At 44.9% G+C, this 15,940-nt stretch overlaps 1 protein-coding gene across 1 annotated transcript in view; it reads left to right on the forward strand.

The window, feature by feature from the left end:
- The first annotated feature begins 15,387 nt into the window (after positions 1 to 15,387).
- LOC116913296 (olfactory receptor 5AU1) overlaps positions 15,388 to 15,940 on the forward strand; it is a 936-nt gene continuing 383 nt past the window's right edge. Inside the window, exon 1 of the mRNA XM_032917424.1 lies at positions 15,388 to 15,940. This exon is cut by the window's right edge and continues 383 nt beyond it. Within this exon, the coding sequence (XP_032773315.1) occupies positions 15,388 to 15,940 (553 nt within the window).

Below are 15,940 nucleotides of genomic sequence, written 5' to 3' on the forward strand. Positions count from 1 at the left end.
CGTGGGTCCGCTGGGTACTCCCTTACTGAGTTATATCTCATGGCACTCTGGGTCTTCCGTTCCCATGATCCCATTAGGCATTCAGGAACGTGAAGAATCAAAAAGGAAAAAAAAATCGGGAAGAGGTTTGGGACATGTGATTGAATGCTTGTGGTGCAGATCATAAGAGTAAGGTTGTTAAGTTCTATAAGTGTTGCCACTTTGAATAATGCAGTGTGAGGTTGCAATTACCAAGATGCCGGTAAATGCACATGGTTGTCACTATTCTGATGTCACTGACCAAGATGGAGGTCAAGTCACGTGGTCGTTGCCAGTTTGATGGTGTCACTGACCAATGGTGGCCAATTCATATGGCTGTTTCTACTTTGATGAGGTCATTAGATGGCAGCGAAGCTGCATGGCTTTTTTTTTTTTTTGCTAGTAGTGAGCTCAGCTCCATGATAAAACAAGCCCATCCCCCATCAGCACCCAAGTCCCTGTGGGATCCATGCATACCTATAGAAGGCATGAGGTCCTCACACACATAGAGGAGCACTGGGAAAACCAGGAGTGTTAAACACACAGGGCTGTCTCTTTAACGGAAGGGATGCATTCCTGTTTCCGCAGGGAAAGCTGGTAGTTAATAGCCTGGTGATCTATCTGTGCTGTCTGCAGGGCCAGGCCACACCCGACTCACTCAGTTCATGTTTATTTCCTCCCTCGGCTTTTATTCTGAGGGTTGTTTCTCAGTCAATAGAACCCATTCTTACGGAAGAGTTCACGTGTACTTTGCAAAAGAGTTTTTCTGTAGTCATACCTTAAACTTTATTGTGACAACTGTCGCTGGGAAACTTTCCCCCAAAGTAGTACTGTGCTTAAATATACCTGAAATAAACTGCTCAGGGCCAGACTTCAGCAGTTTAAACCACCACTTCCGAAGTCTTTTTAAAACAGTTTTCTTTCTTGTCTCACACAGATCCTTACTCTTTGGTCCATGATGTTTACAGAGACTCCCACACAACTCAAGGATTAAATGTGCAGGGTGGCCCTTTTTCTTCCTTCCTTCCTTCCTTCCTTCCTTCCTTCCTTCCTTCCTTCCTTCCTCTCTCTCTCTCTCTCTCTCTCTCTCTCTCTCTTTCTCTCTCTCTCTCTTTCATTCCTTTTTCTTTTTAAGATTTATCTATTTTATGTATATGAGTACACTGTAGCTGTCTGTCTTCAGACACCAGAAGAGGGCATCAGATCCCATTACAGATGGTTGTGAGCCACCTTGTGGTTGCTGGGATTTGAACTCAGCGCTGGCTCACTCATGACCACTCCACCAGGCTAGCTCTACATTGCTGCCCTGGATAAGTGTGGGTTTGGGCATGGGAGGGGGGAGGCACTCTCCTGAATGCTATATCCTTGAGGGGTAGGGACAGCTCTCCCACCTGCCACAAGCAGTTAGGAGTGGAATGCAGTATCTCTCCCTTGCCCACATCACCACAGGGCTGATGAAGGGCAGTGCCAGCTTTCCTACTTCACACCCTCAGAAAGCAGGTTCTGCCCCTCATCACGGGAAGACTCCCCATGCTCAGGGATCAGCAGGATTAACGTGGTAAAGATGGCCCTCCTACCAAAAGCAATCTATAAATTCAATGCGTTCCCCATCAAAATTCTAACACAGTTCTTCATAGACCTTGAAAGAACATTTTTCAATTTTATATGGAAAAACAAAAAACCCAGGATAGCTAAAACAGCCCTGAACAATAAGAGAACTTTCCAGGGGTATCACCTCATCCCTGGTCTCAAGCTGTACTACAGAGCAATAGTAATTAAAAAACCCATATGATACTGGCACAAAAACAATCTGGTTGATCAATGGGATGGAATGGAAAACAGATATATAAGTCCACACACTTATGGACGCCTGATTTTTGATAAAGAAGTCAGATATTCCCGCTGGGAAAAAAAAGACATTATCTTCAACAAATTGTGCCGTTCGAATTGATGTCTCCATGCAGAAGAATGCAAATAGACCACTGCTTATCCTGCACAAAATGCAGTTCCAACTGGATCAAAGGTCTCAACAAAAAACCAGACAAACTAACAGTGGGAGTGAAAGACCCCCAGAGTGGGGAGACCCTCACTCAAGTCTCAGGATGATTAGACCCCCCAAGAACTCACACAAAAGCGTCCTTGCTGTAATCACATGAGGTTTATCAATAGAACCAGTGCACTGGGGTTGAGACTCGTATCCCACGCAAGGACACAGGAGTTTGACCCCCAGTAGCTGGGAGAAGGGGTATTTAAAGGAAGAAGCCACAACCCAAGGGGGCAGGGATGGCGTCATTGGAAAATGTGGAGAATACCGGTGAAAAGTCACAAGGAGAAGCTTCCTGTCTCTCAAGATTGCTTTTAAGATTGTAATCTAACTTTATGGTCAGCTAGTTCCTGGGAGAAGCTTTCTGTTATCTTTACTAGGTCGGGATCACGAATCTAAGGGCCTTATCTTTAAGCCCTTTTATCTAGTTTCTGGGAGAGCAGGCTCAAGAAATGTGACCTTTTACCTACTTACAGGTAGAGGGCAGGGTCTGGAATTTGAGGTATTTAGGGCTACTTAGGGGTGAGATAGCATTTTTAAACTTCTGACTTCTTGGCTGTATTTTTTATTCTTTCAGGAGCAGCGGCTGCTTCTGACTCTTTTGCCTGCTTTTGGGACCCTTCCCCTCCTGCTGGGTTGCCTCATACAGCTTTCATTTGAGGGAAGATATCTGATCCTTTTGCAACTTGATAAGCCGTCTTGGGTTGACAACCCTGGCAAGACAACCTTTTTCTGAAGGGAATTAAGGAGGAGTTGATTTGGGGGAGAGTGGAGGAAAAGAAATGATGGTCAGGATGTAATAGATGAGAGAAGAATAAAGTTAAAAAATAATAATTAGGGCTGGAGAGATGGCTCAGTGGTTAAGAGCACTGACTGCTCTTCCAGTGGTCCTGAGTTCAAATCCCAGCAACCACATGGTGGCTCATAATCATCTGTAATGAGATCTGATGCCCTCTTCTGGTCTGTCTAAAGACAGCTAAAGTGTACTTATATATAATAAATTAAAAAAAATAATTAAAAAGATAACAATTTAAAACAAACATTCAAATGACCTAGGAAGAAGGAAAGGAAGAAGGAAAGAAAGAAAGAAGGAAAGAAAGAGAGAAAGAAAGGGAGAACAACACAACAAAATCACCCAAAGGATATAAAGGAAAAGGTGTATAAAGGAAAAGGAGGAGCAACTCTTCTTTGAGAAAGCCACACACACACTGGGGGGGCGTATCTTACATTCTCCCCGACTGCCTCTCTTTCTAAACCTTGTGCTTAAAATCTCCACAAAACTGCTAATCTCTATAAAACAGTTTTATATTAACTTCTTCTAGTCTATCCTATCCTGTAAAAAATTTTTTCTGCATCAAAGCCAAGACTCCTGGGTTTGCCCGAGGGAAGGACTCTGAAGGACTCTTCAGCTGCTGCGGGTAACGGAGCCAGGTGATGATAAGGCATCGCTCACTGGACACTGCCTTCTTTTACCGTTTCTTGGCAGGAGAGAAGCAAGTGTATCCAATAGGAGTTCTGTAGGATAAATCACAAAGCGTTTGATATAAATGGAATGAGCTGAATGCGCACATCAGGAAGACACATCGTGGGAATGAGGGGATCTGAGAAGACTGACAGTCACCGCTCAGTTTGCCTCTAGAAGTAACGCTGACAACATCACGTGACTTCTGGGGGGGGGATCCTAATTTGACGACTCCAATTATGTCAAGTCCAAAAGGTATTAGAACACTTGCAGTAAGTAATTTCGAGAATGTTCCTCACTGAAGATCAAGCAATGGAAGAGAAGGCTTGCCCGCCTGTGATAGTAACAGACTTTGTGCGCTACGTTGCAGTGTGAACCCTATTCCCATGGGAACTCTGCTCTCCCACGCCTCCTCCAGCCCAAGGAATCTGATGGGCAGATACGCGCCAAGCCCTGTCGCGGCAGCCTAGTGTGTTCAAGGTCACTATGCAAACAGCTCATTTAGGTCAGAGACCTCCCGAATCCTGAGCCCATCTGGGGAAAATAATGAGACGTACTCTTCTCACAGGCACCTAGATTCTGATGGGTCACGAGTTCAACTCCACCACGATGCTCACTGTTGGGTCTCAATAGCTCAGTGTTTTTGTTTTGTCTTGTTTTTACATTTACTTATTTAGTATGTTGTGTGAGTGTGTCAACAGCACATATGTAAGGCTCAAGGACAACATATGAGAGCCAGTTTTCTCCTTCCACAGTGTGGGCCCCCCGGAGACTAAATTCAGGTCTGTAGGCTTGGTAGCAAGTGCTCTTCTCAGTGAACTGTTTGCTGGCCTACCTCACAGGAATCTGAATCCTTTCAGCACCTGCCACCTCTCCCACAAGCACCACCACCACCATTCCCTGAGCTGGAAGACAAAAATCAGAGACACAGATCCTCCTCAGGAGCCAGGGCTAGCGGGCAGGTGGGTACTTGGGTGTCTCCCTAGTGTGGAACATCCGTGTTCTGCCCTGGAAAACACTATCTCTTCTTGTGCCTTGAGAATTCTGATAAGGTGACTTTGTAGAACACTGGAGCAGTTATAGTTCGGCTACTCCCTATACTCTGTACTTAATCTCAGTTTTCAGGCTTCAACAAATGTCGTTTTATGGTCCCTCCGAAAGACCAAAAATTTTGGGGTGATATGAACCATTTTTGTGCTATCAAATCTTTTTTCCTGGAACATTCTGAAGATTTTTACCTAAAAGTTGTCAATAATTGCATGTTGTAGACGTGTCCCAAACGTGCTATTTTGTTTTCTCATATCCGAGCGTTTGTGTATGTTACACTGACACAGTCCTTGTACAAGGACAGCTCAGATTATGCATTCTTGGTGTGTGGGACAGTCCTCTTCTGCATAAGTGGCCTGTCGCCTCATGAATTTCTAATTTTCATTCAGCGTGTTCTGCCACTGCGTATGTTTTCAAACACACACTATCATCTATCCATGTTGCCAAGTTGTGTTGCTATGGTGACCACGAAGCAGCTGCTTTTGTGAGAAACCCTAGGACACACACTTCCACTCTTTCCTTTGTTGACAATCAGCTTGTGGCTACTGGGAAACCAGCCCTTTACCGAGTCTGGGCCATCCCTGACTATTTCTTTTTTTTTTTTTTTTGGTTCTTTTTTTCGGAGCTGGGGACCGAACCCAGGGCCTTGCGCTTCCTAGGCAAGTGCTCTAACCACTGAGCTAAATCCCCAACCCCCCCCCCCGGACTATTTCTCTACCACAGTTTAAGGCAGATAAACATCTTCCCTTCTGTTAGAATTCTAAGAGAACCATTGATTTGTGCCTCTTTGCTTTATTTTTTTCTTCTTCTTTTCTTTTTTCTTTTTTTCGGAGCTGGGGACCGAACCCAGGGCCTTGCGCTTGCTAGGCAAGCGCTCTACCGCTGAGCTAAATCTCCAACCCCCTTTGCTTTATTTTTATTTCTTTTCTGTCCACCTCAGTCATTTGGGAGAAGTAGTTGGGAGGGTTCGCCCGAGTCTACACATATATAAGACCTTTAAAGCATCATGCGTACTCTGTTGACAAAAACATGCACTGGCTTTTGAAAAAAAACATTTTCCAACGTGCTGTTTCAGTTGTTGAGTTGTCTGGAGTAGAAATAAGACACTAATTTAATTACCTAGAATGCTGCTCTTTTTCTTTTCCCTGGCTGTTGTCAGGGCTCAGGGAGCGCAACCCTGAGGAGCTCTCATGGGTCCACCCTCCACACACACCTCACCACACACACATGGTGGAACCCTGAAGTGAGGTGCGAGCAGCCCCTACAATAGCAAGTGAACAGAGCAGACACGTGGTGAATAGCTCACCTCTTGAGAGTTCAAACACGCGTCTTTGAAGTGGGCGCCCCCTCCTGGTGTACAGTGGGACTTCTGAGACGGAACTAAAGAACAGGGAGCAGGTTTTCTGCGCATTGTGTGAGTCCCATGACTCTAGTCATGCGTATGGTTATTGTTACTGTAAAACAAACAGAAACCAAACAGACAAAAGCCAGAGGAACTCAATGCATACAGAAAAATAAGAGTAGTTCTGTGGCTTTGTAGTTGCTGCGGCTGAGACTGGGAAAACTCAGTTCACAGGGCAGTGGGTAAAGGGGTCAGGAAATTTTCTTCAGTCAGGGTGAATACTCACCCCTGATTTGAGGATTGCAGTGCCTAAGAAACTGAAAGATGAAAGGAGATAAGACTCTTTGTTGGCATTCCTTCTAGGCTGTGCCCAACAGTTACCTGGCAACAGTCAGGTAGGCCGGGCTTACTATAAAAGGGACAGTTTGGCCCCTCCTCTCTCTGACTCTTCTCTCCCGGACCCCTTTCTCCCTCCCCCACCCCACATGTTCCTGGCCGCTCCTTCCGCTTCTTCTCTCTCTGTCTCTGTCTCTGTCTCTGTCTCTCTGTGTCTCTGTCTCTACTCCCCTCTCAACTCCCCTTCCCATGTCCTAAAAAAACTCTATTCTATACTATACCGGGCACAGGGCTGTTACCTCAGGGGGGAGGGATGCCTCAGCATGGGCTAGCGGAGACACCCCTCCCACCGCACCATACTGCGCTCTTCAAAACATATCCTTGGCTTTTTATAGAACACAACACTCTTGCCAACGATTGCCAACGAACTCATATTACATCCCCGGAAAAGAAGAAACAAAACATCCAGCCCCTACCAGGTGACAATGGGCAGTATCTCGCACCCCAACAAACTATTATGCATGTAAAGAGACAGGAAAATAGGACCCATAAAGAGATTAGTGAAGCACCGGGGCAAACCAGAACTGACATGTTAGTTAGCTCGGAAGCTCATGAAAGCAGCTGTTCTCAGTAAATAAAAAGTACAAAAACTGAGCAAAGAAATGGAAACCAAAGGAAGATGCAATCAAAACCTAGATATGAAAATGACAGGTCCAAGTGAAAATATACATTAAACAGTAGCAGACTAGATACTGCAAAAGAAAAGATTAGTGTACTTGGAAGCTTAGCAGTTAAATGCACCGGAAGAGAAACACTGAAAGATCTAAACGAGTAGATAAGAAAAATGGTGTTGGGTTTCAGACTGGGACAGGGGGCCCGAGGTGCATATTTTACATACCAAAGGTGATCTGGCCTCCAGGTTCTCCCAGCATCCCTCAGTCCCTGCACGGCATACGACGCCCTCTACTCTGAATTTTCCAACCCAGGGTCTGGGCTGCCCTTCCCCCAGAGGCTTTTCCCTATAGAATCCAGACATTTTTGGTTTCTCTGACCCCCTTTCCTTCGATCTCTCTGCACATTCTTTCTCCCCCTCTCCTTTGTTTCTCTTCCCTTGGCGACTTCCTTGTCCTTCCTTCAGTGAATTCACTTGCTCAAGAGCAGTTTCTCAGTAAACTTGTGCACGCGCGCGCGCACGCGCGCGCGCGTGTGTGTGTGTGTGTGTATGTATATCTATATCTATATTATATCTATCTATCTATCTATCTATCTATCTATCTATCTATAGCTTGGCTCATTTCATCAGTGGAAAAATAGCTCATCAAATAGAATATCATCCTCTTTGGAGTTCCAGCAGCTCGATGTACAGTTAACTGTGATTCCCAAGACAAAGAGAGAAGCATGAAAGTATGCTTAAATAAGATGTGGGGTTGGGGATTTAGCTCAGTGGTAGAGCGCCCTGGGTTCAGTCCTCGGCTCCAAGAAAAAAAAAAAAAAGACAAAATAATAAGACGTAACTTCAGCATTTCAAAACATAAGACCGCAATACACTCACTGATTTAATAAATGTAACAAACCCCAAGTACAAGAAACATGAAGAAATCCACACAGGCCATATCAAACTGTTCAAAACAAGCCACAAAGCAGCTAGAGAAAGCAGCTTGTTACATAATGGAGAGACAAAGACAGCCGACTTCTCACTGGGAGCAGGGCCAGAAAGAAGACAATGATCTACACATACTGAAGGGAAAGGCTGCCTCCAGAATTCTAAACTTAACTTGATAAACACTTTTCAAACATGATGTTTTTAGATGTTCAGTATGGAAACAATTACCCACTAGTGGATTATCCCTATAACAAATGTTAAAGAAGTCATTCAGAGAGAAAATGAAAACAGCGAAGGAATTAAAAATACTGAATGTTAGAAGTCTGGGTCATTAAAGAAGGTTATTATCCTAGTTTTTAAAATCTCTTTAAATCAGATTGATTTTAAACTGTATTTTAGAAATGATAACAATGTATTGTGGGATTTAAGGCATGGGAAAATATATATGTGTAACAACAACATAGGCTGGAAGCAAAGAGGTAAAAGCCCACTGCTGGAGAACCCTAAGCTATATGAAGGACGTGTCACTGAGGTGACTGGGATGGTACAGATGTACACTATGAACTGCAAACAAAGTAACAAAAGATACAAAGCTACAGATATGAAACTGGAAAAGAATATAAATTTAACAAGAAACAATAACCGAAGAAGAAGAAGAAGAAGAAGAAGAAGAAGAAGAAGAAGAAGAAGAAGAGGCAGCAGCAGCAGCAGTAGCAGCAGCAGAACAACAACAACAACAGCAACAGCAACAACAATGAGAACAATAAGAAAAGGAACAAGAAGAGGAGCAAGAAGAGGAAGAAGAAGAGGAGGAGGAGGAGGAAGAAGAAGAAGAGGAGGGGAAGAGGAGGAGGAAGAAGAAGAGGAGGAGAAGAGGAGGAGGAGAAGAAGAGGAAGAAAAGGAGGAGGAGGAGGAGGAGGAGAAGAAGGGAGGAGGAGGAGAAGGAAGGAGAAGGAAGAAGAAGGAAGTAGAAGGAGGAGAAGGAAGAAGGAGGAGGAAGAAGGAAGAAGAAGGAAGGAGGAGGAAGAAGGAGGAGGAGGAAGAAGAGAGGAGGAGGAAGAGGAGAAGAGGGGAGGAGGAGGAAGAGGAGGAGGAGGAGGAGGAGGAGGAGGAGGAGGAGGAGGGAGGAGGAGGTTAATCGAAACCACAGCACACAGCACGACCACAGACTCAACTCCAAGTATGTCAAGTAAGAGCTGTATGAGCTGTCGGGATAGCCCAGTAGTTAAGAGCACTAGCTGCTCTCCCAGAAGACCCAGGTTTAGTTCTCAGCACCCACATAGTGGCTCAAAACTGCTTCGTCTTCTGTGCTCCTCAGGCACCAGGCACACCGGTTGTGCACAGACATACATGCAGATAAAACACCCATACACATGAAAAGATCCTGTGGGGATTATTTACTTTAGTGATTGACCCTGAGTCACCAATAATACATCAGTGCCAGGTTAAGGAATGAACAAACAAACAAGCAAACAAGTACTTCTGCTTGGAGTACTCTAATCAAGAGTAAATCTAGATTTAAATTCTACACTTCATGCTTCCCGTGTCTGTGTCTGTTGCATGACTTTGTGTCTGCATCTGTGTGATTATGTGTGTATAGACACACACAATCCGTGTGTGCTATGAATGGTGTGGTATGAGCTGTGTGTGTCTCTGTGTCTGTCTGTGAGTGATATGACTGCCTATCCCTCACAAAAGGCTTTGATCTATGCATTGAGCAGCACAGAAAACACCACATGGGGAAGGGATGGATACTTTACAGGAATCTTTAACAGAGTTTTACACGGAATGAAGTCGCTGGCTCCAACCGATCCCAATTGACCAGATAACAAACACCATCACTTATCAAGCAGTATCCATAAACAGTTGTCTTCAACCTGTACGGTGGGTTTTTAGGAAGTTGCTCTCAGTCTCTGTGTTTGCTGCTTTCAGCGAATGGGTCAGGGCGTGGACAAGGTCGTCACTTACAATTGCAGCTACGCATCAGCTCTGACTGTAAAGACCACACAGGAAATCTAAGGTAAGTAGGGTCAGTTGCTACACTGTTCTTTTAAAGGCAGATTAGACAGTCTGAGTCCACAGTAGGGTAGGAATCTGTGAGGTCCAGTAAGAGTTTCCGTCTCTTAGAATGTCAACGATTCCTTCAGAATATCCCATTGCCAGAAGAGCCAATCATTTACCTCCCACCAGTAACGCGCTTTCATTACAGATATGTAAACGCTCCAACAGTAAATGGATTTTAAAAGTCATGGAGCATTAACATTAGCCAAAATTAACCGATTGTGACTATTATTAATATCTGACAAAGTACGGTTAAAAATAAGAAATATCAGGCTGGGAAAATGGCTCAGCCATTAAAGGCTAGGCTCACAACCAAAATAAAAAATATCAGCATCGGGTGGTGGTGGCACAGGGCTTTAATCCCAGGACTCGGGAGGCAAAGGCAGGCAGATCTCTGAGTTTAAGGCCAGCCTGATCTACAGAGTAAGTTCCAGGACAGCCAGGGCTGTGTTGAGAAATCCTATCTTGAAACAAACAAACAAACAAAAACCAACAGCCAGCAATCACCTTTTAAAAATATTTTTTTAATTTTAATTATGTATATATTCGTGAATATGAGTGCAGGTGTCCACGGGGGCCAGAGGCATTACTTGGGTCCTCCGTAAGAGAAGCATTTCAGAGGTTTTTAACCTCTGAAATGTCTCTATAGGCCCAGCAAGCACTTTTGGTTCTCGACGTCTTAGTTTATCCAGAGGGAAGATGATCAACAGGCACCTAGTAATGAGACTTCAGAATATAGTAGATAAAAACTGAAATAAATCCATGATTGCCAGGGATGGTGTCCCACGTCTTTAATCCTAACATTTAGGAGGCAAAGTAAAGCCGTTCTCTAGGAGTTTGAGACTAGCCTGGACTACATAGTGCATTCTGGACCAGCCAGGGCTACATAGTGAGGTAGTACCTCAAAAGCAAAACATCCATTACTATAGAAATTTCAATATGCTACCTTTCGATGACCAAAGAAGAAGGGGCATATGACGACTGAGTGGATGTATTGTTCTTAATCATGTTATCAACCAACTTGACCTAATTGGCATTTGTGGAGTACTCCACTACAAAGGAGAAGACATTCTTCTCAAATGGACATGGAACAGCCACCAACACAGGCTGTATTTTACTCAGTGAATTCTGCAACATCCAAGCCATACAGAGTATTTTCCTTGACCAGGTGCTATTAAATTGGAAACCAATAACAAAAGGTTGCTAGAAAATCCCCAAACATGTGGAAACTAAGTAACTAGCTCTAACTTGTACTATTAATACAACCACGAAATCCCAAAACATGTGGAAACTAAGTAGCTAGCTCTAACTTGAACTATTAATACAACCATCCCCAAATATATGGAAACTAAGTAGCTAGCTCTAACTTGAACTATTAGCACGATGGTGAAGAGCAGAAAGTTTGTGTTGATGAAGGTTAAAGCACAGGTGTATACCAGTCAGCTCTCCTAGAAGGAAAACCTGGGTTTCTGTTACAGCGTAAACACAGTTAATAGTCAGTAGCTCTGTTTACATAAGGGAGAGCTTTTCTTTGAGGTAATGATCCACAAGTTGCTAGGAATCTGGTGGGGCTCATTCCCTCAACCCCAGCTTCTCAATCACCTGACTCTGGGACAGAGACTCATAGATAACAAACACTTTAATGGGTCTTCGTGGGACCAATTACTCCCCTTTCTCACTTGCCTCCTAAAATCCCACCATGAACACCTCTTCCCCAGTCAGGAGCTGCCCAGAGGGGACAGATGGCTCTGGGGAGTCTCTTGCCCATGAAAGCCTTGTGGTGAGGGTTCACAGGGAAGGGGGTTGTCTCACTCCTTACCCCATGAGGTCCCCAGATTTAGTCAATGGACACAGAGTCTGCCTCTGTTTTCATTGTTCTTTCGAGGAAGCCTTGTGCTTGGAGCTCCAGTATCGTCAAGTCATGTGCTAGGATTTGGCTTACAGAACAGCTCATCTGATGTTTGATGACCACAAGGTAGCCCAGCTGTGTGAGAATTATCACCTACTGGCGTATCTATAGGAGGGAAGAGACTGTTCAGGACAGCCATTCTACTGATATCGGAACACTGAGAATTCTAGCAGGTTAGGAAAGGAAGTGTGGTTAGGAAAGTCTGTGACCTCGTGTAAACACCTCACAGCTCAGTGTTCCTTAAAGTTCAAAGATCACCTGTTGTAAAAGCATCAGACTTCCGGGTTCATCTGTAGACCTATTGGATCAGATTTCTTGCAGTTGAAAACTGGGATCTTACATCTAGTAAGGCTATCTAGTGACCCTTTGTTAGGAGTCACTAAGGATCTCAAAGGTCACTGGCTGTTCTGCTGGTCCATGTTCTTCATATATCCTTTTGCTTTTTGGTCTTCAGGGGGAGAATTGAGAAGTCAGGTATGAATAAAATCCCTTCCAACTCCTTCGTCTACTTCTAATCTTTCCTTTTTCGTCTTTCTTTTATGTGTATGGATGTTGTGCCCGAGTGTATTATCTATGAACCACTTTTGTGTCCAAAGATGCCAGGAGAGGGCATTGGATCCTCTAGAACTGGAATTACAGACTGTTGTAAGCTACTATGTAGACTCTGGGAATCGAGCCTGGGTCCTCTGGAAGAGCAGCTAGAATTACAGACTGTTGTAAGCTACTATGTAGACTCTGGGAATCGAGCCTGGGTCCTCTGGAAGAGCAGCTAGTGCCACCAAGCCATCTCTCCACCACTGAGCCAGCACCTCTTTCTTCTTTTAAAAATAATACTTGGGGGCTGGAGAGATGGCTCAGTGGTTAAGAGCACTGGCTGCTCTTCAAAGGACCAAGGTTCAATTCCCAGCACCCGCATGGCAGCTCACAGCAGCCTGTAACTCCAGTTCCAGGGGATCCAACACCCTCGCAGATATATACGTAGGCAGAATAGCAATGCACATACAATAAAACCAAACATAGATAAACATAAACAAACAATAAGAAATAGAACTCACGTCGGGTTTTCTTCTCCCAAGGTACAAACTGCCATCTCCAGGGTATTTCAAAATAGGTCAGAGATCAACTTCTCTATAATCTGTTTTTTTGTCTAATTCGTTGTATTCTGGAGGATTTTTAAATTTAGTGCAGATTAGAGAAAAGTGATAAGCAATAAAAGGGAGATGGAGAGGGAGAGGGAGGAGAGGGGAAGGAAGAGGAAGAGGGGAAGGAAGAGGGAGAGGGGAAGGAAGAGGGAGAGGGGAAGGAAGAGGGAGAGAGAAAGGAATAGAAAGGGAGAGGGAGATGGCGAACACTTGTCACAGTGGAGGGTCCGTCCCCTTCATCTGCACCACCCCAGGCATTGGACATGTTCCTAGTTTTGATTTTTTTTCTGGTTTTGTCTATTTTCCTTATCAGAGAAATACTATAGGTCTGTTACTTGAGCTAAAACAGGATTCTGAGGAAATAAGGAAAGAAGATGCGAAGCCGGAGGTCGAGCGGTTCTACTCTACTCTTAATGACCCACTGCTGACTTCCTTGAAGTTCTGGTAAGTTATTTCCGGCCTGGATTTTCACAGTTATTTCTCCTGCAATTTGTCTTTGAGTTAAGGTGACTTTTGACCCCGACAGGGTTGACAGCATTAGCGGCTCAACTCTGGAACCCCACATTCTTTAGTTTTCTGCAGAGTTCATTATAAAGTAGTCGCTCTTGGGCTACGGGAGCTTAATGTTACGTCCCAGTAACTAGAAATAAATCAAGACACGCTGCGCTTCCAGATGCTCTGTGTTCAGGTCTGCTGGCTGTTTTTAGTGCATGTTTTCTCTGGGCATCACCCAGAGTGGCTTCTATTGTTACTATCGTTATTATGATGATGATGATGATGATGATGATGATGATGATGCATACATGTACATGTGCTTCTGTATGCCTGTCATGGAAGTCAGTAGAGGGCATCAGAGCCCCTGAAACTGGAGTTACAGGTGGTTGTGAATGGTCTGAAATGGGTTCGTAGAACCGAACCCACATCCACTGGAACTCAGCACTCTTACACGCTGAGCCATCTCTCCAGCCCCCAAATGCTTTTCTTATCACGCACAGCTCTCCCTTGATGAGCATGGTCTTTTAGTACTTACCCATAGCTAAGTCCAGTTATCTATATGGCTAGAATATTCTGCCTGGGTATTTTCACGATCCTGGAGATTCTGGCAGTGGGGATAACCAACATCTTGGTGTGCTCAGTTCAACTCTGGGCGCTCCCGAATCACCCAACATCTTTCACAGATGCAGTCCTTACTCCCTGAACGACAAGGAGAAGAGCTCATATTGGCTGGTTTTGTCCTACCTAGTCATGTCTGCCGGCTTTAAAGTCTGCAAAACCGAGTCTTCAACAAAGCACTGGGTACTGAAACCACTCTAGGACCCAGAGGTAATTCCTGACCGTGAGGGCAGAGGAGCTGACAGAGCAGGGATAGAGTGATGTTTACAAGACACATTCTTTAAATAGGAAAGACATTTTTACACACTTCAGCCTTAGAGGGGGCCTGATCTTGTCTACCAATAGCTCCTGATCTCAGGGTGGTTTCGTTGACTTGAAAATGACAGACTTTTATAAACATGGGTGGGTATGTTGCCCTGCTGAACAACAACCCCTAGTCCACAAATGTCGGCTTGCTCATTACACCACCCCTCTCTCTATATCCTCAGCCACTTTCGTCTTTACAAACAGCAGTAATTAAAATCAGATTACACTGTACCCATAGGGGTGCATTTCCACCTGAGCCAAAGAACCTCCTTCAGCTTCCCTGAAAGCCCGTCCTGTCACTGCTGCTTAGCATGTGCTCCTATCTATGTCCTTGGGTGGTGGCTTTTGTGTTACATTTTGTTACTGTTTTATCTCACTTTCCCCATGTGTTTATGTGATAGGCCTGTCTGCCCTGTGAGGACGGCCATTGCAAGCATCCCTTACATCTTCTTAGTGTGTCGCTCTGCGTTCAAGCGATTTGATTCGTGTTTCACTCACTGAGCCTTCACCATATTTCAGGCCAACTTCTGTTCTTCCTCTACAGATCAGAAAACTGAAATCCAGAGACGTTAGGTCCATCCCCAGGTGACACGTGTGGTTAGCGATGAAGCTTCTGCTCATTTTGTGCTCCCACAGAACGTATCGCCTGTCGCGTGCGATCTCTCTCCCTGTCACCAGGCACTGCAGACTTCCTTAGGAGGGGAATCCAGAGTCATGTAGACAGAACACTAAATGTGGATTCCAAGAGAGAAGGCCTCATTATTTAGACTTTTCGACCTCCGAGAGTTTTCGTATCATTGTTCTATTTCCCATTGCTTCTCATGGAAGGCGTGCTGATCAACTGACCAATCAAGAAGAGGAGGCCTTCTCCCTCGACAGTCCCATCTACAAAGCCAGATCTCTCCAAAAGACCCCAACTCAGGAACGCTTGAGCAAACAGTGAGAGTCCCCGAGTGTTCAGTCTCACGTCTGTAGTCTGTCTGCGCTCCAGAGCTGAGCAGATATGGAAAGAGCAAACTTGAGCCAAGAGATGGAGTTTGAGCTCTTGGGCCTCACCAGTGACCCCCAGCTCCAAAAGCTGCTCTTTGTGGTGTTCCTGATCATGTACTCCGTCACTGTGCTGGGGAACCTGGTCATGTTCTTTCTCATCCTTGTGAGCACCACTCTGCACACACCCATGTATTCCCTCCTCAAGAGCCTCTCCTTCCTGGATTTCTGCTACTCTTCTACGGTGGTCCCCCAGACACTGATGAACTTCTTGGTTCAGAGGAAGGTAATCTCTTACTTTGGCTGCATGGCTCAGATGTTCTTTTACGCGGGCTTCGCCACCAGCGAGTGCTACCTCATTGCCGCGATGGCCTATGACCGCTACGTCGCTGTGTGCAACCCACTCCTCTATCCAACCATCGTGTCTCCTAACGTCTGTGCCTCTCTCATCGTAGGCTCCTATAGCGCCGGGTTTCTCAATTCTCTGATCCACACAAGCTGCATCTTCAGTCTGAACTTCTGTGGTGCTCACGTGGTCACTCATTTCTTCTGCGACGGACCGCCCATCC

Source organism: Rattus rattus, chromosome 12 (assembly GCF_011064425.1).
Source record: "Rattus rattus isolate New Zealand chromosome 12, Rrattus_CSIRO_v1, whole genome shotgun sequence".
NCBI classification, from domain to species: domain Eukaryota; kingdom Metazoa; phylum Chordata; class Mammalia; order Rodentia; family Muridae; genus Rattus; species Rattus rattus.